At 39.7% G+C, this 22,975-nt stretch overlaps 2 protein-coding genes across 4 annotated transcripts; one reads left to right on the top strand and one right to left on the bottom strand.

The window, feature by feature from the left end:
* Nucleotides 1–7,390: 7,390 nt before the first annotated feature.
* LOC134291989 (uncharacterized) lies at nucleotides 7,391–20,997 on the top strand. Of its 2 annotated transcripts, XM_062860577.1 has the most exons (4): nucleotides 7,391–7,840; nucleotides 7,903–8,160; nucleotides 8,236–8,568; nucleotides 19,708–20,997. In XM_062860577.1, exons 1-4 carry the CDS (start codon nucleotides 7,651–7,653, stop codon nucleotides 20,994–20,996), a joined length of 2,070 nt encoding a protein of 689 aa, XP_062716561.1. In that variant the 5' UTR covers nucleotides 7,391–7,650; the 3' UTR covers nucleotide 20,997. The 2 variants fall into 2 exon arrangements, with proteins under 2 accessions (XP_062716561.1, XP_062716562.1); XM_062860578.1 differs by having other exon boundaries at nucleotides 7,391–8,160.
* A 165-nt stretch (nucleotides 20,998–21,162) lies between these two features.
* On the bottom strand, nucleotides 21,163–22,972 carry LOC109417047 (uncharacterized). 2 transcript variants are annotated; one of them, XM_029875157.2, is made up of 4 exons: nucleotides 22,823–22,972; nucleotides 22,385–22,703; nucleotides 22,130–22,326; nucleotides 21,163–22,070 (listed from the first exon to the last, which is right to left on the bottom strand). In XM_029875157.2, the coding sequence occupies exons 1-4, from the start codon at nucleotides 22,833–22,835 to the stop codon at nucleotides 21,163–21,165; spliced, it is 1,437 nt and encodes a 478-aa protein (XP_029731017.2). In that variant the 5' UTR covers nucleotides 22,836–22,972. The 2 variants fall into 2 exon arrangements, with proteins under 2 accessions (XP_029731017.2, XP_029731016.2); XM_029875156.2 differs by having other exon boundaries at nucleotides 22,385–22,939.
* Nucleotides 22,973–22,975: the final 3 nt, after the last annotated feature.

The following is a 22,975-nucleotide window of genomic DNA, read 5'->3' as shown; positions in this document are numbered from 1 at the left end:
GGTGAATATCATTTGGCATTTTTCAAAGGTAGTCCGTGACATTTACTTTAAATATTCGAAAAATAGCAGTTTTTCCGTGACTTTCTTGCAGAACTGGTCTAGCAGCACAAGTTTTTCATGTACCATATTCTCAGGTTCAGCTTCAAAAATGAGCTGTAGGTGGTTGAATTTAGATATGACGAAATGAAATTTTCAGCACTGATCCCGTTCATAGCTTCCGGCTCTCCTTCCTCCTCCTGCGGCTTGGTATAGATACAATGGACTTGTGAGCGGCGCCGATGCTTTATCAGATGAGTTCACAAACTTGTTGCGCAGGGGCTTGGTGGGAATCTTAGACGCGGAAATGATGGCCACTTCCTCATTGTCGCGCTTGTGATCGAGAATCTCCACGAAATAACGATGAACCGCCACCATTATACGCAGCCGCTCGCCGAGGATTTATTGCGGAAAGATTGACTGCAAAATTCAACAAAAAATATCGCACGTGGAAGCATAAATAGATTACCAAATGCCGTAGTTAAACAATTTAATTGTAACTTACCCGGAAAAATCTCTGAAATACGAAACGATCTTTGTTTTTAGATGTTCCTGCGTTGACTGCCATGTTGGAAATTTTCAATCCCAAACATTATTAAAAGTATAAGTTTTGCCTAATATAGTTTTCCCATTAGGCAAAACTTATACTCTTCATTCAGATGTGTTATACGTTTCATGAAGATATATTTTAGAGTGAATAAAGTGGCGTAATGAAGTTTATTAGCAAGAGTGGAATGAAATATATGACCTTTATCTAATAATTAAAATTATTACTTTTCTTTTCGTGCACGACTTTCAACGAGAGCGAGGGTGAACTACGCAACTTTTTTCACGCACAAACCACCCGCTCACCCTCAAAATGAGTGCTCAAACAAATGTTAGCACAAACATGTTTTTTTCAGCTTCTGCGTGCACATTTTGTGCGCGCAGAAAATGCACACACATATTCGTGTTGAGAGCGCACTCAGTCGTGCTTCCAATGCAATACTGTGTGTACCACAGGAGTATAAAAGTACTTGCTTGTCTAAGATATCACATAAATCACAGACAAATAGATGTGACACTAACGAAATTTCAATCTCATATATCTCATGATCCTGATTACTTAGAAAGTTTGTGTCTTCGGCAAAGTTGTTTGGGTCAAGGACTAACCGATAATAAGATTTAAGATTCAAAATTCCGCCGCTAGGCGGTGCTAGTGAGCTAAAAAAATTTTGTTTTTCATAAATATCAGGAAAATTTGCCAAAAAATGCAACTAGCGCCGAGAAGCTGTTGAAACTTGAACCAAACGGTAATTATTCTGAAAGCCTTTGATCTACCAAACCATATTGCCGAAGACACCATCTTTCTACAAAATGAGGATGCTGAGATATGCGAAATTTAAAATTTGTTTGCTCTCTAGCGCCGCCTAGTGGTAGAATTTTGAATCTTAAGTCTTATTATCGGTTAGCCCTTGACCAGCCAAACAACTTTGCCGAAGACACCAACTCTCTAAGTAATCAGGATCATGAGATATATGAGATTGAAATTTCACTAGGGCCACATCTACTTGTCTGTGATTTATGTGATATCTTAGACAAGCAGATGCAATACTGACAAAATTTCCATCCTATATATCTCAGGAACCTGATTACTTAGAGAGTTGGTTTCTTCGGCAAAGTTGTTCAACTGGTCAAGGGCTTTCAGAATATGGGCCGTGTGATTTGTGATTTCACCGCTAGGCGGCGCTAAATAGCGTACAAATTTTACATTTCACATATCTCAGCATTCTGATTCTTTAGAAAGATGGTGTCTTCGGCAAAATTGTTTGGTAGATCAAGGGCTTTCAGGATAATTATCGTTTGGTTCGAGTTTCTGCAGCTAGGTGGCGCTAGTTGCAATGTTTTGCAAATTTTCCTGATATATATGAAAAACAAAATTTGTTAGCTCACTAGCACCACCTGTTGGTGGAATTTGGAACCAAAATATACATCAACTGTAAGTCCTTGACCAGCTTAAGACGTCTGCTTGTCTTTGATATCAAGGATTTGATGCCCCTTAGCGGGTTTTGGACTTACTGGCATGCTTTCGGTTCGCAAAATGCTCAAACAACACTGACCCCTTTAAGCACATTGCGTGTGCACTGAGTTCTGGTTTTTTTCTGCGTGCGCGCAGAAATTGCGCACTGGGATTATGACCTGCGGGCTCTCATTGCTCTCACGCAGCACTCTAAGGGGCTGTTCATAAACCACGTAGACCAAAATTTGGCCATCTCAGAACCCCCCGACCTTTTGTCCATTCGACCTTTTGTCCATTCGACCTTTTGTCCTTCGACCTTATGTCTTTCGACCTTTTGTCGTAGATTCGACGCAGCAACCCAGCACGGAGGAAGTTAGGCGTTCGACACTGTTAGGCATTTGTTAGATATGTTGCTCATCGAAAATTTCTGGAGAGCATAAATCATAACCCCGAAATTATGCTCAGTGTTCGATTCTTTCGCGCATTGTTGACAGTTGCCTGAACGGCAGTTAAAAAAATAACTTTGTCGATTGCGGCAGCGTTCGTCGGTCGGGAAAATGATAAAAATTGCGCGTTTCAATTAGTTAAAACCGTAACAACCTGGTAAGAACCATTTTAGTCGTTCCGTCGTCCGACCCGTCAGTTCCTCGCCGCTGCAACTGGCCAATAAGTCCGGTTCGTTCTCGTCGTACCGTTGCCGGAACCAGTCATCTGCAAAACAGTGTCCGATTCCGTTAAGTTTGGCCTCATCGTGTCGGTGAGTCATTTTAATTTTAATTTGATTTATTTTTCATTTAATTTTTATTTCATTTTTATTTAATTTTAAATAAATTTTAATCAAATTTTAATAAAATTTTCATTTAATTTTATTGAAATTTTAACAAAATTTTAATAAAATTATTAATAAAACTTTAATAAAATTTAAAGAAAATTTTAAATAAAATTTTAATTAAATTTCAATTAAATTTTAATTAAATTTTCATTTTTTTTTTAAATTTTAATAAAATTTCAATAAAACTTTAATAAAATTCTAATGAAATTTTTATAAAATTTTAATAAAATTTTAATTTAATTTGAATTCAATTTTAATTTAATTTTAATTATATTTTAATTAAATTTTAATTAAATTATAATTAAATTTTAATTAAATGTTAATTAAATTTTAATTAAATTTCAATTAAAATTTTAATAAAATTTTAATTTAATTTTAATTTAATTTTAATTTAATTTTAATTTAATTTTAATTTAATTTTAATTTAATTTTAATTTAATTTTAATTTAATTTTAATTTAATTTTAATTTAATTTTAATTTAATTTTAATTTAATTTTAATTTAATTTTAATTTAATTTTAATTTAATTTTAATTTAATTTTAATTTAATTTTAATTTAATTTTAACTTAATTTTAATTTAATTTTAATTTAATTTTAATTTAATTTTAATTTAATTTTAATTTAATTTTAATTTAATTTTAATTTAATTTTAATTTAATTTTAATTTAATTTTAATTTAATTTTAATTTAATTTTAATTTAATTTTAATTTAATTTTAATTTAATTTTAATTTAATTTTAATTTAATTTTAATTTAATTTAATTTAAATTTAATTTAATTTAATTTTTATTTAATTCAAACTCAAATTCAAGTTTAAATTAAATTAAATTAAAGTTAAAATTGAAATTTAACAGGCTCCGAGTTTTTTTTATTGAATTTGTTTCGTCCAGCTTTCATTCGAGGCAAGAGTACGGTTGTAGTAGTGAACGTCGACAAAAGTTCACTACTACAATCATACTTCTTGCTCGGATGACAGCTGGAATGAAAACAAGCAGCATAAAATTTATGCCTAACATTTGTCTAACAGCCCATAGTAAAACATGTCTAACGTTAGTCTAATGTTAGACTAACAAACATGTTTCGAATTTGCAACATGTCTAACAAAAATGTGTCATATCTGTCTAATTTTAGACTAACATTAGCCAAAAGTGAGACAAAAAGTTAGCCTAACATGCTGGCCAGTTAGTCTCACATTAGGCTAATGTTAGGCTAACCCTCCGTACTGGGAACTGTTTGATCCCGTTCGGTCAGTCTATCGGAAGGCTTTTGTTTGGTCGCCTTTTCTCAATGTGAACACATTCGGTTATTTTTTTTTCGATATCGCACCGGAGATACCCGACAACAATTTGGTTCAGGCGTTTGCGGAGTACGGGAAAGTGGAGAGTATTCCAACCGGTATGGGGCTGGACCATTTGTACACAGGTGTAAGAGGAGTGTACATAGAAATTGAAAGGGAAATACCGCCTTCTTTAGACATCAGTGGCTGGAAGGTGAGAATCTTCTACGAAGGTCTCAGAGACAAGTGTTTTTCTTGCGGCCTGTAAGGACACCTTAGGGGTACTTGTCCCAAGCGGAAGAACAAAAAACCAAAGGAAAAGAAGATCGGAAAACCAGTTTCGTATGCGGACGTCGTGGAATCCGGTGCATCAGTGATGTCCGATGAGGTGGAAATCATAGAAGTGGAAACCATACCGGAACAAGTAATTCGACAACCTAGAGAAGATATAGCGGAACTGGTAAGAGCGGAACTTAATAGAAAGGAAGAAGAAGAAGCGGAACAGCAGAGACTAAGGCAGGAAAAGGCGATGGCCGGCCTGGCTAAAATTGCCAATGCGTTTGAGGCCGCAATGGAGAAACATGAGGCAAACGAGCGTCGGAGTAAATTTGCAGCGAATGGATCGTCGTCGTCCACAGAAGTTTTGCGTCCGAAAAAGACAGCAAGAAAAAGTTGATTTTTTTTGTTGAAACATTGTAAAAATATATTTTTTTATAAAACAGTTAATCGGCTCCGTTAAGTGTACAGCACGTATGAGCCTGACAAATAAATCGATTGAAAAAAAAAAATAACTTGTCTGTCATAAGCTGCAAAATAACAAATTCCATAACAAAAAAAAATGTTCCTGGAAAACCATTTCAATAACTTGTTTTGTTAGTTTCAAGAATAACTTAATAACAGTGAATTCGAAAAATATTTCCATAACCAATTTTGATATTAATATGTTATTGATAGAAATCGGAGAGCATAATTTGCAATGATATCAAACTCGTTACTAAATAAGTTATAATACTTAGGCCGATGAAAATATTATTCTTTTATGTCCGTGACCTCTCATCAGGTACGGAGGGGGAAATATGGAACAAACAAAAACAAAACTATCAAAATTTTAGAGGCGAATGCCGCATTGCGGTAAAGCCTCTTAAAAAAAAAACTATCAAAAATTTAAAAATTATAAACACTATCGAAATAGTTATTTATGTAACGAGTTGCGAAAAGTTGATTTTTTCAGCACGAGTCGTACATTTATCCAACGAGGCTTGCTGACTCTGACGTAAGAAATATTTTCAAATGATCGAAGAATACTATATTCAGCTTTTCATTCATTCTAAGAGATTTGAAGTCGCAAGATAATCGAACTTTAGTAATTTCTATATTATCAAATACGACGAGCTTCGATTTCCACCTGTAATTCATAATCTGTTCAACTTTAATTGTTTTCGGAGCACGGTTTTGAAATCAACACGTTATTTGAAAAATTTTGATCGTCGATAGCAATTTGTGACTTTTGTTTTTTTTTTTCTAGCGTAGAAACTGAAGAATTTTTAGAATAATCAACAGTTTTGCAGACAATTTTTGGGATATTGAAAATATAGTACAGATTACTAAAACTTTTCTGGAAATTTTGTTTTAATTCCTCCGATTTTCCCTGGATTCTAGAATTATGTCGAATATTCCTCCTGGGTTCTACAAGGATTCCGCCAAAAATTTTGCTATTATTTCTTTTGAACTTCCTCTGATGATTCCTACAAGACTTTCACTAGAAATGTTTGCAATATTTTTTTCTTAAATTCCTCTATTTATTTCTCTAAGGATTCCGTCAAAAACTCCTTTTGTGTTTGTCAAGTGACTTTGTCATAAAATTCTTCCAGAAATTCGTCGACAGATCTGATCATAAACTTTTCCATAAATAACTTCAAAAATATTCCAGAAATTTCTCCGAAAGTTCTTCGACGGAATCTTTCATGGATTTTCAAAGACTCCTCTAGAAATTCCTCCAGAATCCTGCATAGAATCCCTTCAAGGATTTCTTCAGAATTTCCTGTGATCATTAGTCCTGAAGTTCATCTTAAAATTTCTCTGAAAATTTCTTTGAGGATTTCATCAGGAGTTTTTCCGAATATTTCTCCAGGTGTTTTTCAAAAGATTTTGCCAAGAATTCTAAACATTGCTCAGAAGAATTACCTTCGAAATTTCTAAGAAAATTGCGCCAGGAGTTCTCTTGAAGACTTCTCCAGGGATTTATCGAAAGGTTCCTCCAGAACTTCCAAGTGCTTATGCGAAAATTATTAAAGGAATTCTTAAAAGGAGTCGTTAAGAAATTTCCTTCTAACCTGAATACAAAAATGGAACAACACAAAAGGACAGGTCATAATCGTCGAATTGTTGCTGTGATTTCAAAATTTATTACTGTTGTATTATTGCTGATAAGTTGATCAATAGTATAACAAATCATGTTATTTAAATGTATTTTAGTTAATGTATATCAATAGCTTGATTATAACAAAATGAGATTGTCCAACAAAATTTGTTATGGAAAAGCTATGCCTTGATAATTTAATAATTACAAAACAAGATATAAAAACAGGTTATGTGATTTCGTAGTTATTAACTTGGTATTCTCCTCTGCTCGGGTAATAATTTGCTGGTGAAATTAATGTTCTATCACAAGTATCATGACTTCATATTGCATTGTGACCATGACAGAAATGTCATTCATGAGATATCAGAAATTGCAACAGTAGTTCTCCAGTGATTATACCCCTTTAAAAAAGCGAGGTTTGACCAAAATTATCTCTAATTGGTATCTTTCAGTTGATACGAACCCGCTAATTTGGAACGCACACGTCTGGCAACAAGTCAAAGACACGGTGGTGGTACACACGTACCCACACGGCTAATCTCTGGCTTCTGTTGCGAATTCTGTCGAAGTCATCGTATCGTATCGCCATGGTTCGTGAAATATCTAAGGCTCGCGCGACGATATGAGATATTGTGTTCGCCAAATCTAAATAAACGAAACAAACACCGAGACAATAAACATGCTTATTAATCCCGATCGCACAGCTGGCCGGGGACTGTTCATTGATTACGTAAGAGAAGTTTAATTATGTTTTTACCGCCTTCCTTTTTGTGTCATGATAAGATTGTTTGTATGACGCGAAAAAGTGCCCCATAAACGCTTACGTAATTAATGGACGCCCCTCTGGGGTCAGTCCGAGCCTAGTTGGTCGTTGCTTGATAGGGAAATACACGTCAAAACGACACACAGGAGGCGCTGCGGTGTTTGAGATTATCGTTTGTAAACAACAGTCATGTCGAGTGGCGATTCAATAACAAATTAATAAATTAGCCTGTTTACCGCACAATTGCAGCCAAATACCCAAATTAAACGCTGGAATTGGGTAGGAAAACTGCTGAGCAGTCAACCGGTAAGTGATTTTTCCGTATTTTGGTGTGTTTTTAGCACTAAATTGTTGTTCTCATTCCAGCCTTAACCAGCCGCGATGGATTCACGGAAATGTGTTGTTCCGGGGTGTAAAAATCGAAGTGGACCAGGATCAGCTACTTTATTTTTTCCGGTTCCTGCTAAAAACAACAAAGTTTTTAAGAAGTGGTGCGTTTTCACGGAACTAGGTGGAGAACGAGACGAAAAAATATGCAAAGCACACTTTCGGGATAGTGATTTTATCACATGTAAGTATCACATATCAGCGCCAAATTCCGGGAATTATGACAGAATGCTGTTGATATTATAGACTCACGCCGGAAAGTGAAGGACACCGTGGCCCCATCAAGATGTTTACCGGATAAGCCCCCGTTTGTAAGGCAGAACGGGTATTGCTGTATTGCTACATGCAAAAGTAAAATGCTGAGGACTCTTCTACCGTTTCCCGCACGGAAGAACCTGCGCTCCCATAAGCAATGGAAAAAAGTTTTACATTTACCGGAAACTGAAGCCACTGCGGGATTGAGGATTTGTCCAAAACACTTTCAACCAACTGATTTCGTTACAGGTAGGAACTAATATATAAGAACAAGAATATATGTTTAGTTCATGTGACTAATGGTCAATGTATCTTTTCTTTCAGTGAAATCATATTATCTGAGGCCCCACGCAATACCCAGTTTACGTGTACAGCGCTTGGTGAAATGTCCTCGAAGGCGAATTCCGAATGTAACAGCTGCTTCCGCACAGCTGGAGGACCATTCTTATTTTAAAGATTGTTTTATACCACGAAGCAATCGTATCTGTTCCGTCGTTGGATGCAAATTGCGAGCTGGAAACAGTGTTCATTTACACACTTTTCCGAAGGATAAACATCGCTACAAAGAATGGAAAAGAGTGTTACGAAGTGCAAAACAACCATCATCGAATGCTAGAGTATGCAGCAAACATTTCACTAAAAACGACTTCATAACAGGTAAGGACAATAATTCCTTTTAAAAAGATTTATGACATCTTCACGTTAGTTTCAAAAATAGCGATATTATATTACAAAAATAGCGATATTAAAATCACAACTAGGACATAGTTCTCTTCAAGGCGTAACGTCTCAACTGGGACAAAGCCTGCTTCGCAGCTAAGTGTTCTATGCTGACTCCCAGAGTTTCTGATTTGGTAATTCCTTTCATGAAATAAGCCAATATAGAAATAAAAATTAAGAATATGGTCAAGACTAGAGCAATGTTTCTGTTTTGGTCAACGATTCTTTCATTACAAAAATAAAGTAAGCAAAAACAAAATTCCAGGGATTCCTCCAAAAAATTTTCCAGGGATTTTTCCAGGAATTCGTCTGAGGACTCCTCCACAAACTCCTCCAATTATTCCTTCGGGGACTCCTCCAAGGATTCCTCCATGAATTCCTTCGGGGATTCATCCAGGAATTCCTTCAAGGATTCCACCAATACATTCTTCAAGAATTCCTTCGGGGATTTCTCCAGAACTTCCTCCAGGAATTCCTCCAGGAATTCCTCCACGAATTCCTCCAGGAATTCCTCCAGGAATTCCTTCAGGAATTCCTCCAGGAATTCCTTCGGGGGTTCCTCCAGGAATTCTTTAAGGGATTCCTCTAGGATTTTTTGCAAGGATTCCTTCAGGAATTCCTCCAGGGATTCCTTCAGGTATTCCTCCAGGAATTCCTTCAACGATTGCTTCATGAATTCCTTCGGGGATTCCTCCTGAGATTTCTCCAGGAATTCCTTCAGGAGTTCATTCAGGAATTCCTTCAGGAGTTCATTCAGGAATTCTTCCGGAATATCTTTAAGGATGCCTTCCGGAATTTCTTTGAGATTTTTTCCAGAAATCTTCCCCGTGATGTCTGCAGGAATTTTTCCGAAATTTCTCCATAAATTCCTTCCGGTATTTCAACAGTTTTTCTATTGGGATTCCTTCAGGATTGCTCAGGTATTTCTTTAAAAATTCCTCCCACCAATTCTACTGTAATATTTGACGAAACATCTCCAGGAAATCCTTCAAGGATTCTTCCAGGGATTCCTCCAGGAATTCCTCCACAAATTCCTCCAGGAATTCCTCTAGGGATTCCTCCAGGAATTCCTCCAGGGATTCCTCCAGGAATTCCTCCAGGGATTCTTCCAGGAATTCCTCCTGGGATTCCTCCAGGAATTTCTCCAGGGATTCCTCCAGGAATTCCTCCAGGAATTCCTCCAGGGATTCCTCCAGGAAATCCTCCAGGGATTCCTCCAGAAATTCCTCCAGGGATTCCTCCAGGAATTCCTCCAGGGATTCCTCCAGGAATTCCTCCAGGGATTCCTCCAGGAATTCCTCCAGGGATTCCTCCAGGAATTCCTCCAGGGATTCCTCCAGGAATTCCTCCAGGAATTCCTCCAGGGATTTCTCCAGAAATTCCTCCAGGGATTCCTCCAGGAATTCCTCAAGGGATTCCTCCAGGAATTCCTCCAGGCATTCCTCCAGGAATTCCTCCAGGCATTCCTCGAAGAATTCCTCCAGGAATTCCTCCAGGAATTCCTCCAGGGATGCCTTCAGGAATTCCACCAGGGATTCCTCCAGGAATTCCTCCAGGGATACCTCCAGGAATTCCTCCAGGAATTCCCCCAGAAATTCCTCCAGGAATTCTTCTAGGTATTTCTCCAGGGATTCCTCCAGGAATTCCCCCAGGAATTCCTCCAGGAATTCTTCCTGGTATTTCTCCAGCAATTCCTCCAGAAATTCCTCAAGGAATTCTTCCAGGAATTCTTCCAGGTATTCCTTCAGGAATTCTTTCGGGAATTCCTCCAGGAATTCTTCCAGGAATTCCTCCAGCAATTCTTCCAGGGATTCCTCTAGGAATTGTTCCAGGACTTCCTCCAGGGATTCTTCCAGGAATTTATCCAGAAATTCTTCCAGGAACTCCTCCAGGAATTCTTCAAGGAATTCCTCCACGATTTCCTCCAGGAATTCTACGTGGAATTCTTCCAGGTCTTCCTCCAGGAATTCCTCCAAAAATTCCACAAGGAATTCTTTCAGGAATTCCTCCAGGAATTCTTCCAAGAATTCTCCAGGTATTCCTCCAGGAATTCCTTCAGGAATTCTTCCGGGAATTTCTCCAGGAATTGTTCCAGGAATTCCTGGAGGAATTCTTCCAGGAATTTCTCCAGGAATTCTTCCAGGAATTCCTCTAGGAATTCTTCCAGGACTTCCTCCAGGGATTCTTCCAGGAATTTCTCCAGAAATTCTTCCAGAAATTCCTCCAGGAATTCTCCAAGGAATTTCTCCAGAAATTCCTCCAGGAATTCCTCTAGGAATTCTTCCAGGTATTCCTCCAGGAATTCTTCAAGGAATTCCTCCAGGAATACTTCCAGGGCATCCTCCAGAAACTCCTCCAAGAATTCTTCCAGGAATTCCTCCAGAAATTCCTCCAGGAATTCTTCCAGAAATTTCTCCAAGAATTCTTCCAGGAATTCCTCCAGGAATTCTTCCAGGACTTCCTCAAGGAATTCTTAAAAGTATTCCTCCAGAAATCCTTCCAAAAATTCCTCCAGGAATTCTTCCAGGACTTCTCCAGGGATTCTTCCAGGACTTCCTCCAGAAATTCCTCAAAGAATTCTTAAAGGTATTCCTCCAGGAATTCTTCCAGGACTTTCCTCAAGGAATTCCTCCAGGTATTCCTCCAAGAATTCTCCAGGAATTCCTCCAGAAATTCCTCCAGGTATTTCTACAGGAATTCCTCCAGAAATTCCTCAAGGGATTCCTCCAGAAATTCCTCCAGGAATTGTTCCACGAATTCTTCCAGGTATTTCTCCAGGAATTCCTCCAGGAATTTTTCCGGGAATTCCTCCAGGAATTGTTCCAGGAATTCCACCAGCAATTCTTCCAGAGATTCCTCTAGGAATTGTTCCAGAACTTCCTCCAGGGATTCTTCCAGGAATTTCTTCAGAAATTCTTCCAGGAATTCCTCCAGGGATTCCTCCAGGAATTCCTCCAGGGATTCCTCCAGGAATTCTTCCAGGGATTCCTCCAGGAATTCTTCCAGGGATTCCTCCAGGAATTCCTCCAGGGATTCCTCCAGGAATTCCTCCAGGGATTCCTCCAGGAATTCCTCCAGGGATTCCTCCAGGAATTCCTCCAGGGATTCCTCCAGGAATTCCTCCAGGGATTCCTCCAGGAATTCCTCCAGGGATTCCTCCAGGAATTCCTCCAGGGATTCCTCCAGGAATTCCTCCAGGGATTCCTCCAGGAATTCCTCCAGGGATTCCTCCAGGAATTCCTCCAGGGATTCCTCCAGGAATTCCTCCAGGGATTCCTCCAGGAATTCCTCCAGGGATTCCTCCAGGAATTCCTCCAGGGATTCCTCCAGGAATTCCTCAAGGGATTCCTCCAGGAATTCCTCCAGGCATTCCTCCAGGAACTCCTCCAGGCATTCCTCCAGGAACTCCTCCAGGCATTCCTCCAGGAACTCCTCCAGGCATTCCTCGAAGAATTCCTCCAGGAATTCCTCCAGGAATTCCTCCAGGGATGCCTTCAGGAATTCCACCAGGGATTCCTCCAGGAATTCCTCCAGGGATACCTCCAGGAATTCCTCCAGGAATTCCCCCAGGAATTCCTCCAGGAATTCTTCCAGGTATTTCTCCAGGGATTCCTCCAGGAATTCCCCCTGGAATTCCTCCAGGAATTCTTCCAGGTATTTCTCCAGGAATTCCTCCAGAAATTCCTCAAGGAATTCTTCCAGGAATTCCTCCAGGAATTCTTCCAGGAATTCTTCCAGGTATTCCTCCAGGAATTCTTCCGGGAATTCCTCCAGGAATTCTTCCAGGAATTCCTCCAGCAATTCTTCCAGGGATTCCTCTAGGAATTGTCCCAGGACTTCCTCCAGGGATTCTTCCAGGAATTTCTCCAGAAATTCTTCCAGGAATTCCTCCAGGAATTCTTCAAGGAATTCCTCCAGAAATTCCTCCACGATTTCCTCCAGGAATTCTACGTGGAATTCTTCCAGGTCTTCCTCCAGGAATTCCTCCAAAAATTCCACAAGGAATTCTTCCAGGAAATCCACCAGGAATTCTTCCAGGAATTCTTCAAAGAATTCTCCAGGTATTCCTCCAGGAATTCCTTCAGGAATTCTTCCGGGAATTTCTCCAGGAATTATTCCAGGAATTCCTGGAGGAATTCTTCCAGGAATTTCTCCAGGAATTCTTCCAGGAATTCCTCTAGGAATTCTTCCAGGACTTCCTCCAGAGTTTCTTCCAGGAATTTCTCCAGAAATTCTTCCAGGAATTCCTCCAGGAATTCTTCATGGAATTCCTCCAGAAATTCCTCCAGGAATTCCTCTAGAAATTCTTCCAGGAATTCTTCCAGGAATTCCTACAGGAATACTTCCAGGGCTTCTTCCAGAAACTCCTCAAGGAATTCTTCCAGGAACCTCCAGGAATTCCTCCAGGAATTCTTCCCGGAATTCTTCCAGGTATTCCTCCAGGAATTCTTCCGGGAATTCCTCCAGGAATTCTTCCAGGAATTTCTCCAGCAATTCTTCCAGGGATTCCTCTAGGAATTGTCCCAGGACTTCCTCCAGGGATTCTTCCAGGAATTTCTCCAGAAATTCTTCCAGGAATTCCTCCAGGAATTCTTCAAGGAATTCCTCCAGAAATTCCTCCACGATTTCCTCCAGGAATTCTACGTGGAATTCTTCCAGGTCTTCCTTCAGGAATTCCTCCAAAAATTCCACAAGGAATTCTTCCAGGAATTCCTCCAAAAATTCCACAAGGAATTCTTCCAGGAATTCCACCAGGAATTCTTCCAGGAATTCCTTCAGGAATTCTTCCGGGAATTTCTCCAGGAATTATTCCAGGAATTCCTGGAGGAATTCTTCCAGGAATTTCTCCAGGAATTCTTCCAGGAATTCCTCTAGGAATTCTTCCAGGACTTCCTCCAGAGTTTCTTCCAGGAATTTCTCCAGAAATTCTTCCAGGAATTCCTCCAGGAATTCTTCAAGGAATTCCTCCAGAATTTCCTCCAGGAATTCCTCTAGAAATTCTTCCAGGAATTCTTCCAGGAATTCCTACAGGAATACTTCCAGGGCTTCTTCCAGAAACTCCTCAAGGAATTCTTCCAGGAACCTCCAGGAATTCCTCCAGGAATTCTTCCAGGAATTCCTCCAGAAATTCCTCCAGGAATTCCTGCAGGAATTCTTCCAGGAATTTCTCCAGGAATTCTTCCAGGAATTCCTCCAGGAATTCTTCCAGGACTTCCTCCAGAAATTTCTCAAGGAATTCTTAAAAGTATTCGTCCAGAAATTCTTCCAAAAATTCCTACAGGAATTCTTCCAGGACTTTCTCCAGGGATTCTTCCAGGAATTCTTCCAGGAATTCCTCCACATATTCCTCCAGAAATTCCTCCAGGAATTCTTTTTGGAATTCTTCCAGGACTTCTTCCAGGAATTCTTCCAGGAATTCCTCCAAAAATTCGTCAAGGATTTTTTCCAGAAATTCATCCAGAAATTCCTCAAGGAATTCTTCCAGGAATTCCTCCAGAAATTCTTCCAAAAATTCCTCCAGAAATTTCTCCAGGAATTCCTCCAGGAATTCTTTCAGGAATTTCTCCAGGAATACTTCCAGGGCTTCTTCCAGAAACTCCTCAAGGAATTCTTCCAGGAACCTCCAGGAATTCCTCCAGGAATTCTCCCAGGAATTCCTCCAGAAATTCCTCCAGGAATTCCTCCAGGAATTCTTCCAGGAATTTCTCCAGGAATTCTTCCAGGAATTCCTCCAGGAATTCTTCCAGGACTTACTCCAGAAATTCCTCAAGGAATTCTTAAAAGTATTCCTCCAGAAATTCTTCCAAAAATTCTTCCAGGACTTTCTCCAGGGATTCTTCCAGGACTTCCTCCAGGAATTCTTCCAGGACTTCCTCCAGGAATTCTTACAGATATTCCTCCAAAAATTCCTCCAGGAGTTCTTTAAGGAATTCTTCCAGGACTTCCTCCAGGAATTCTTCCAGGAATTCCTCCAGAAATTCGTCACGGATTTTTTCCAGAAATTCCATCAAGAATTTTTCCAGGAATTCCTCCAGGAATTCCCTAAAGGAATTTCTGGAAGAAACCCTAAAGGATTTCCTGGAGGAAACCCTAAAGTATTTCCTGGAGGAAACCTTAAAGGATTTCCTGGAGGATTCCCTAAAGGATTTCCTGGAAGATTCCCTAAAAGATTTTCTGGAAGATTCCCTAAAGGATTTCCTGGAGGAAACCCTCAAGGATTTCCTGGAGGAAACCCTCAAGGATTTCCTGGAGGAAACCCTCAAGGATTTCCTGGAGGAAACCCTAAAGGAATTCCTGGAGGAAACCCTAAAAGATTTCCTGGAAGAATCCCTAAAGGATTTCCAGAAGGAATCCCTAAAGGATTTCCTGGAGGAATCCCTAAAGGAATTCCTGGAGGATTCCCTGAAGAAATTCCTGCAGGAGTCCCTGAAGGAATTCCTGGAGGAATCCCTGGAGGAATCCCTGGAGGAATTCCTGGAAGAGTTCCTGCAGGAATTCCTGGAAGAATTCCTGCAGGAATTCCTGGAAGAATTCCTGGAGGAATTCCTGGAAGAAGTCCTAGAGGAATTCCTGGAAGAAATCCTGGAGGAATTCCTTGAAGAATTCCAGGAGGAATTCCATGAAGAATTCATGGAGGAATTTCTGGAGGAATTTCTGGAAGTATTCCTGGAGGAATTCCCGGAAGAATTTCTGGAGGAATTCCTGGAAGAATTCTTAGAGGAATTCCTGGAGGAAATCCTGGAGGAAGAATACTTGGAGGAATATCGTGAAGAATTCCTGGAGGAACTTCATGAAGAATTCCTGGAGGAATTTCTAGAGGAATTCTTAGAAGAATTCCTGGAGGAGTTTCTGGAGGAATTTCTGGAAGTATTCCTGGAGGAATTCCCGGAAGAATTTCTGGAGGAATTCCTGGAAGAATTCCTGGAGGTATTCCTGGAAGAACTCCTGGAGGAATTCCTGGAGGAAATCCTGGAGGAATTTCTGGAGGAATTCCTGGAAGAATTCCTGGAGGAATTCCTGGAAGAAATCCTGGAGGAATACCTGGAGGAATTCCTGGAAGAATTCCTGAAGGGATTCCATGAAGAATTCCTGGAGGAAATCCTGGACGAATTCCTGGAGGTCTTTCATTCTTCCTGGAGGAATTTCATGGAGAATTCGTGGAGGAATTCCTTGAAAAATTTCAGGAGGAATTCCTTTAGGGATTGCTAGAGGAGTTCCTGGAAGAATTCCTGGAGGAATTCCTGGAAGAAGTCCTAGAGGAATTCCTGGAAGAAATCCTGGAGGAATTCCTGGAAGAATTCCAGGAGGAATTCCATGAAGAATTCATGGAGGAATTTCTGGAGGAATTTCTGGAAGTATTCCTTTCCTGGAGGAAATCCTGGAGGAAGAATACTTGGAGGAATATCGTGAAGAATTCCTGGAGGAACTTCATGAAGAATTCCTGGAGGAATTTCTAGAGGAATTCTTAGAAGAATTCCTGGAGGAGTTTCTGGAGGAATTTCTGGAAGTGTTCCTGGAGGAATTCCCGGAAAAATTTCTGGAGGAATTCCTGGAAGAATTCCTGGAGGTATTCCTGGAAGAACTCCTGGAGGAATTCCTGGAGGAAATCCTGGAGGAATTTCTGGAGGAATTCCTGGAAGAATTCCTGGAGGAATTCCTGGAAGAATTCCTGGAGGAATACCTTGAAGAACTCCTGGGAGGAATTCCTTGAAGAGTTTCTGGAAGAATTCCTTGAAGAATTCTTGAAGGAAGTCCTGGAAGAATTCCTGAAAGAATTCCTGGAAGAATTTCTGGAGGAATTCCTTTAGGGATTTCTGGAGGAGTTCCTGGAAGAATTCCTGAAGGAAGTCCTGGAAGAATTCCTGGAGGAAGTCCTGGAAGAATTCCTGGAGGAAGTCCTGGAAGAATTCCTGGAGGAAGTCCTGGAAGAATTCCTGAAGTAATTCTGGAAGAAATCCTGGAGGAATACCTGGAGGAATTCCTGGAAGAATTCCTGAAGGAATGCCATGAAGAATTCCTGGAGAAAATCCTTGACGAATTCCTGGAGGTATTCCATAAAGAATTCCTGGAGGATAATAAAGTCTTCCTGGAGGAATTTCATGGAGAATTCGTGGAGGAATTTCTTGAAGAATTTCAGGAGGAATTCCTTTAGGGATTGCTAGAGGAGTTCCTGGAAGAAGTCCTGGAGGAATTCCTGGAAGAAGTCCTAGAGGAATTCCTGGAAGAAATCCTGGAGGAATTCCTGGAAGAATTCCTGAAGGAATGCCATGAAGAATTCTTGGAGAAAATCCTGGACGAATTCCTGGAGGTATTCCATAAAGAATTCGTGGAGGAATATAAAGTCTTCCTGGAGGAATTTCATGGAGAATTCGTGGAGGAATTCCTTGAAGAATTTCAGGAGGAATTCCTTTAGGGATTGCTAGAGGAGTTCCTGGAAGAATTCCTGGAGGAATTTCTGGAAGAAGTCCTGGAGGAATTCCTGGAAGAAATCCTGGAGGAATTCCTGGAAGAATTCCAGGAGGAATTCCATGAAGAATTCATGGAGGAATTTCTAGAGGAATTTCTGGAGGAATTTCTGGAAGTATTTCTGGAGGAATTCCCGGAAGAATTTCTGGAGGAATTCCTGGAAGGATTCCTAGAGGAATTCCTGGAGAAAATTCTGGAGGAAGAATACTTGGAGGAATATCGTGAAGAATTCCTGGAGGAACTTCATGAAGAATTCCTGGAGGAATTTCAAAAGGAATTCCTAGAAGAATTCCTGGAGGAGTTTCTGGAGGAATTTCTGAAAGTATTCCTGGAGGAATTCCCGGAAGAATTTCTGGAGGAATTCCTGGAAGAATTCCTGGAGGAATTCCTGGAACAATTCCTGGAGGAATTTCTGGAGGAATTCCTGGAAGAATTCCTGGAGGAATTCCTAGAAGAATTCCTGGAGGAATTCCTGGAAGAATTCCTGGAGGAATTCCTGGAAGAATTCCTGGAGGAATTCCTGGAAGAATTCCTGGAGGAATTCCTGGAAGAATTCCTTGAGGAATTTGTGGAGGAATTCCTGAAAGAATTCCTGAAGGAAGTCCTGGAAGAATTCCTGGAGGAAGTCCTGGAAGAATTCCTGGAGGAATTCCTGGAAGAATTCCTGGAGGAATCCCTGGAAGAATTCCTGGAGGAATTCCTGGAAGAATTCCTGGAGGAAATTCTGGAGGAAATCCTGGAACAATTCCTGGAAGAATTCCCGGAAGAATTCCTTGAGGAATTTGTGGAGGAAGTCCTGGAAGAATTCCTGGAAAAATTCCTGGAGGAATTCCTGGAAGAATTCCTGGAAGAATTCCTGGAGGAATTCCTGGAAGAATTCCTGGAGGAATACCTGGAAGAATTCCTGGGAGGAATTCCTTGAAGAGTTTCTGGAAGAAGTCCTGGAAGAATTCCTGAAAGAATTCCTGGAAGAATTTCTGGAGGAATTCCTGGAAGGATTTCTGGAGGAAATCCTGGAAGAATCCCTGGAGGAAGTCCTGGAAGAATTCCTTGAGAAATTTCTGGAGGAAGTCCTGGAAGTATTCCTGTAGGAATTCCTGGAAGAATTCCTGGATTAACTCCTGGAAGAATCCCTGGAGGAATTCCTTGAAGAATTCCTGGAGGGGATTCCGTCATAGATGCTTTCATGAATTAGTTTAAGAATATCTCCAGGATTTCCTCTAAGGATTCGTTCAAAGATTCCTCCAGAGATTCGTCCAGGAATTTCACCTGGAATTCCTTCCGGAATTCCTATCCAAATTCCTCCAGTGTTTTTTTCAGAAAGTTCATCCAGAATTCCACCAGGGATTTATCTAAGTGTTTTTCTTAGGATTCTTCCCAGTTCCTGGAAAAATTGCTGTAAAATTCTCTGGAGGATTTTCTGGAGAAATCTCTTGAGATTTTTCCTGGTTGAATCCCTGAAAAAGATTCTTGAGAAATGCCTGGAGGGTGTCCTGGAATCTTTGGAGGATATCCTCAAGGGAAATTCCGGGAGGAGTTCCTGAATAATTTCTGGGAGGAATTCCTGGAAATATTCTGGAATTTCTGCAGGAATTGCTTTTGGGATTCAGCCAGAAATTCTGGAACAATTACTAGAATTCCTGGAGAAATCCCTGGAGGAATCCTTGGAAAAGTTGAAGAATTTCTTGAGTAATTTTCGGAACAGTTCCTGGAGGAATCCTTGGAGCAATCCTCGGAGGAGTCTTTGGAGCAAATCCGGGAGGAATTCCTGAAGAAATGCCTGAAAGAATTCTTGAAGGAACCCCCGGAGAAATTCGTGTAGCAATAACTAAAGGAGTTTGTGGAGTATTCCCTGGAAGAATTTTTGAAGGAAGAATTATGGAGGAATTCCTGGAAAAATCTCTGGAAGAATTCCTTGAGAAATCTACGGAAGAGTCCTTGGAGCAATTCCTAGAGGAATAACTAGATGAATCCCTGGAGAAATTCCTAGAGGAATTCCTTCGCCAAATATTTTTTTTTATTTCAAAAATTTTTTTGGATTTTTTTCAGTAATTTCACTTTGAATTTATTCAGTAACCCTTTTTTACGGGAATCCCTTTGGGAACATCTTTGGCAACTTTTGCAAATTTTTGACACGATTTCTTTGGGAAATGCTTTTCAATATCTTAAGGGATTCTTTGCGAATTTGATCGATTAGTTATTTTGATATTTCTTCGATGATTTATTTAGAAATCGCTTTGACAATTTTTTTTGGGGATTCCGTAAGAAATTTCAATAAGAGTTCTTTGGATAATAGCTTCAGTAATTGCTTCAGCAATTGGACGCAGTACACTTATTATCTGAGTCATCCATGTTTGATTATGCTTGTTCCTAATTTGTAATTTTTTTGTAATTTATTTAAGTAAGTACGATAGCCTGCTAGTTACAAAACTTTTGCTCAGGTCAAGGAACCAGTTCCTAGATAAAAGTAGCAGTATAATATTTTTTTTTTAAACTGATGTTTGGTTAGGACTCGACCCACTGTAAAATTCTATTTAATTTACATTATTTTAATTTATTTAGTTCACTTGTCAGAATATAGTTCATTTTTCTGTTTTTATTTTTTTCCAGGATCTGAACGTTTAAAGAAAACTGCCATTCCATCGAAAAACTTACCTCAGGTGGCTGAGCTAGACATTAGCGTTAACGAGTATATTATACCGAGGAAATCGTACCGGAAGACCAGATTCCCTGTGGAAAGGGAACGGAATGAAACTTCTTTCACGTCATCTGCAATATCCAGCTATGGGGCTGCTGCATCGATTGAAGAGCTGAGTAGTTCGCTCGATCAAACAAGGATTTCCGATGTGAACAACAATGTAAACGAACAGTATGAGCTTTCGGAAACTGCTCCTACTGAAACCAACAAGGATGGAAGTAACGCCGATTTCAGACAATGCCCAACGTGTATGAAGAGGAATGCAGTAACAACGCTAGTAAAGGCCGCTGACATCCCAAGTACGTCTACCAATCGAGACACAATTTTACCCGACATGCTTTTCACGAATGAATCATTGAATACTTGGACTGGACTACCGACAACGGAACTTCTAGAAGAAATCTGTTTGGCTGTCAAGAAAATGGAGAATGTGTATCCACGAAAATTTTCTATGAACTGCACGGATCGAGTAATTCTGGTGTTGGTTAAATTGAAACAAAACCTGAGTTTTGCAGCCATTGGAACACTATTTCGGATACACGCAGCTACAGTAGCAAATTATTTTTCGCATACTGTTCAGATCTTGAGTACAGTTCTCCAAGCATTTGTATATATGCCACCGAAGGAAGAAATCCGAAAAAACATTCCCCTCTGCTTCAGAGGATTTTCTAATGTTACGATCATCTTGGACTGTACAGAAGTACCAATAGGTACACTCAACTGTCTGAATTGTCGAATAGCTACATATTCGCAGTACAAAAGTAGAAGGACAGCTAAGTTTATGATCGGTGTAACCCCTGCAGGACTTATTTCCTACCGAAGCAAAGCATACTCAGGAAAAGCTTCCGACAAATATATATTCAACGCGGAGAAGCTGATCGACCATCTTTATCCTCATCTTGACGAGGTCATGGTGGACAAAGGCTTCATGATAGAGAATGAGTTGTCTACAAAGGGAATCAAGCTTCATAGGCCACCATTCATGAAAGGCAGTCGGCTATCACCATCAGAGGCCTACTTAAACGAAGCCATAGCAAAAGCACGAGTTCACGTTGAGCGCATAATGCAACGAATAAAAACCTTCGCAATATTTCAAGATACACTAGAAGTGTATATGTTAGGTTACACTGACGAAATGATGTCAATAGTCTGTGGACTAGTAAATTTAACGAAACCAATTCTTCGCGATGACAAATTTTGACTTGTACCGTGTTTCTCTTCTGTCGTATATACAAATAAAGAATAAATCGAAATAGTTTTCGTTAATTAAAATGTGTAGAATTAAACCAAACTGGTGTGTGTTATTTTAAATACTTTATTCTTTTATTGGTCACTTTTGTGCTGTTTTACATAAGTAATCATACACCTTAAATACCAATCTTAGCCGTGTCCTGAGGAACCAAAAATTTTAACATTAGCGTAAAATATAGCCCTTTTAATCCGTTCACTACATTCTCAACGAAGAGTTTATCGAAATCCACTTCAATCAACAAAAAATCATCCTCCAAGACAGAGTACAGCACAAAATCGCAGTTTTTACAGTTTAGGGCCCACATGTTTAATTGAACCTGACAATAGTATGCATGATTGTTATTCAACTTCAACTGGTTTGTTATAGGGCAACGTCTCAAGTACTTTTTAACAGCTTCATTTTTCTCAATGTCGACTAAAGTTCCTGATTCTCCTGAAACCGGGCATTTGATCTCAAGAATGACGTTCGTCAACGGGTCAACTCCATCCGGTGATGCAGCAAACCAATTTTCATCCGATTTTACAACCAACCCACACTTTTTGACCAGTGGGTTACGTTTTCGCTTATAACACGCATACGCCTTTGGTTCATTATCCTTTCCATACTTGATGGCAGCGGTTTTTATGTTGGAAGCACTCCAATAACGGCTTATTTTTTTGTCCCAGTCAGGATTTTTATTGAACAGATACGTATACAATTGATAGCAAGAGCTAGCGGTGATACGTATTTTTCTTTGTATCTTCCAATAGTTGGTTGACTGTTCTTGAGTTTCTTCTGCAATTTCTATGATTCGCCCGATATCAACCGCTACATTTTCTGTGTACCAATCCTTCTCTGCAGTTGTATTAAATGGAGCATCAGCTACCACAACATCCAAATACCCGTTCAGCAGTGACCGCAAGTCGTCTTTAGTACAGAAGTCTTCTCCATTACCGCGCGATTGCTCAGCTCGATTCGGATCGATTGGAGGTGTATTGAGGCTCCGGCCTAGTCGATGTTTATAGATAGCAGATTCTTTGGCCACTGAAAGTTGAAAATTTTTTGCTTTATCTACATGAATCTGAAATCGGTTAATTACTTACCCATTAAAATGCGGTTAAATGACTCCACTAAGATGTTGTGCTCCAACGTGTTGTCCGTACAGATAATTTTCTTAGGATGGTTTACACAGCAAAGGTCATCAACCGGTTTGGCACCCCAAGGCACTGTTCTTTCACTTTTTGTGATCCCCCATGCCTGAACTGTGTCGGTGCATGACAAATACGACGCACTTCCTGATCTGCAATGTTGCTATAATTTAGTTCCAGTATTTGTTAATGAAAGTTAAAGAAAATTACCTATTCAGTGATAACAAACATGCGATAATGTGTTTACATCGGGATGTTCCTGCTTTGCATGAACAAATGCAAACCCATTTCGAAACATTCGTTGATATGGTGAGATTGGTTTTGTGTGGGATTAGGCCAGGATTTGACGACTGTAGAACATAGCCGCAAAAAGCTACTGAGTAGTCTGTTCTGTCAGTATATCCTATACAGACGACGTGTCCGGCATCAAATACAGCACAACCCTCACGAACTGGGCGGACACTATCGCCTACGTAATCGAGGATGTCCACCAACGTGATATCCACTCTGATATCCTCCCGAGAATGTTCTGAAATTGTTATGGAAATCATGTTTGATATCTGTGTTTTGAAAACGTTCAGTACATCATTACTTTCACGTATATAATAAATCAAGTGCATTAATATGAAAAAATTATGAATTTCCTACCTGAATCTGTCATTTTTTCACAGTAAATTGATTTTATTACTTAAAAACCAAACGAAGTTAAATATTGTTAATTCACTCTCCAGTAGATAATAAACAACAATATACCAAACGCTAGTTCTCAACTCCACACGTAGGGGTCGCATGCACTGTGGT

The sequence above is a fragment of the Aedes albopictus genome, chromosome 3 (assembly GCF_035046485.1).
Source record: "Aedes albopictus strain Foshan chromosome 3, AalbF5, whole genome shotgun sequence".
In the NCBI taxonomy this organism is placed as follows: domain Eukaryota; kingdom Metazoa; phylum Arthropoda; class Insecta; order Diptera; family Culicidae; genus Aedes; species Aedes albopictus.
This window is presented reverse-complemented; position numbering and strand designations above follow the sequence as displayed.

Bases quoted from the DNA above. Each gene is read 5' to 3' on its own strand.
- LOC109417047 (XM_029875156.2), bottom strand. From the start codon at position 22,794: ATGCACTTGATTTATTATATACGTGAAAGTAATGATGTACTGAACGTT. The intron at 22,327-22,384 runs GTAATTTTCTTT...GCAACATTGCAG, and splicing joins TGTTTGTTATCACTGAATAG to ATCAGGAAGTGCGTCGTATT. The intron at 22,071-22,129 runs GTAAGTAATTAA...TTCAACTTTCAG, and splicing joins ATTTAACCGCATTTTAATGG to TGGCCAAAGAATCTGCTATC.
- LOC134291989 (XM_062860577.1), top strand. From the start codon at position 7,651: ATGGATTCACGGAAATGTGTTGTTCCGGGGTGTAAAAATCGAAGTGGA. The intron at 7,841-7,902 runs GTAAGTATCACA...TTGATATTATAG, and splicing joins GGATAGTGATTTTATCACAT to ACTCACGCCGGAAAGTGAAG. The intron at 8,569-19,707 runs GTAAGGACAATA...ATTTTTTTCCAG, and splicing joins TAAAAACGACTTCATAACAG to GATCTGAACGTTTAAAGAAA.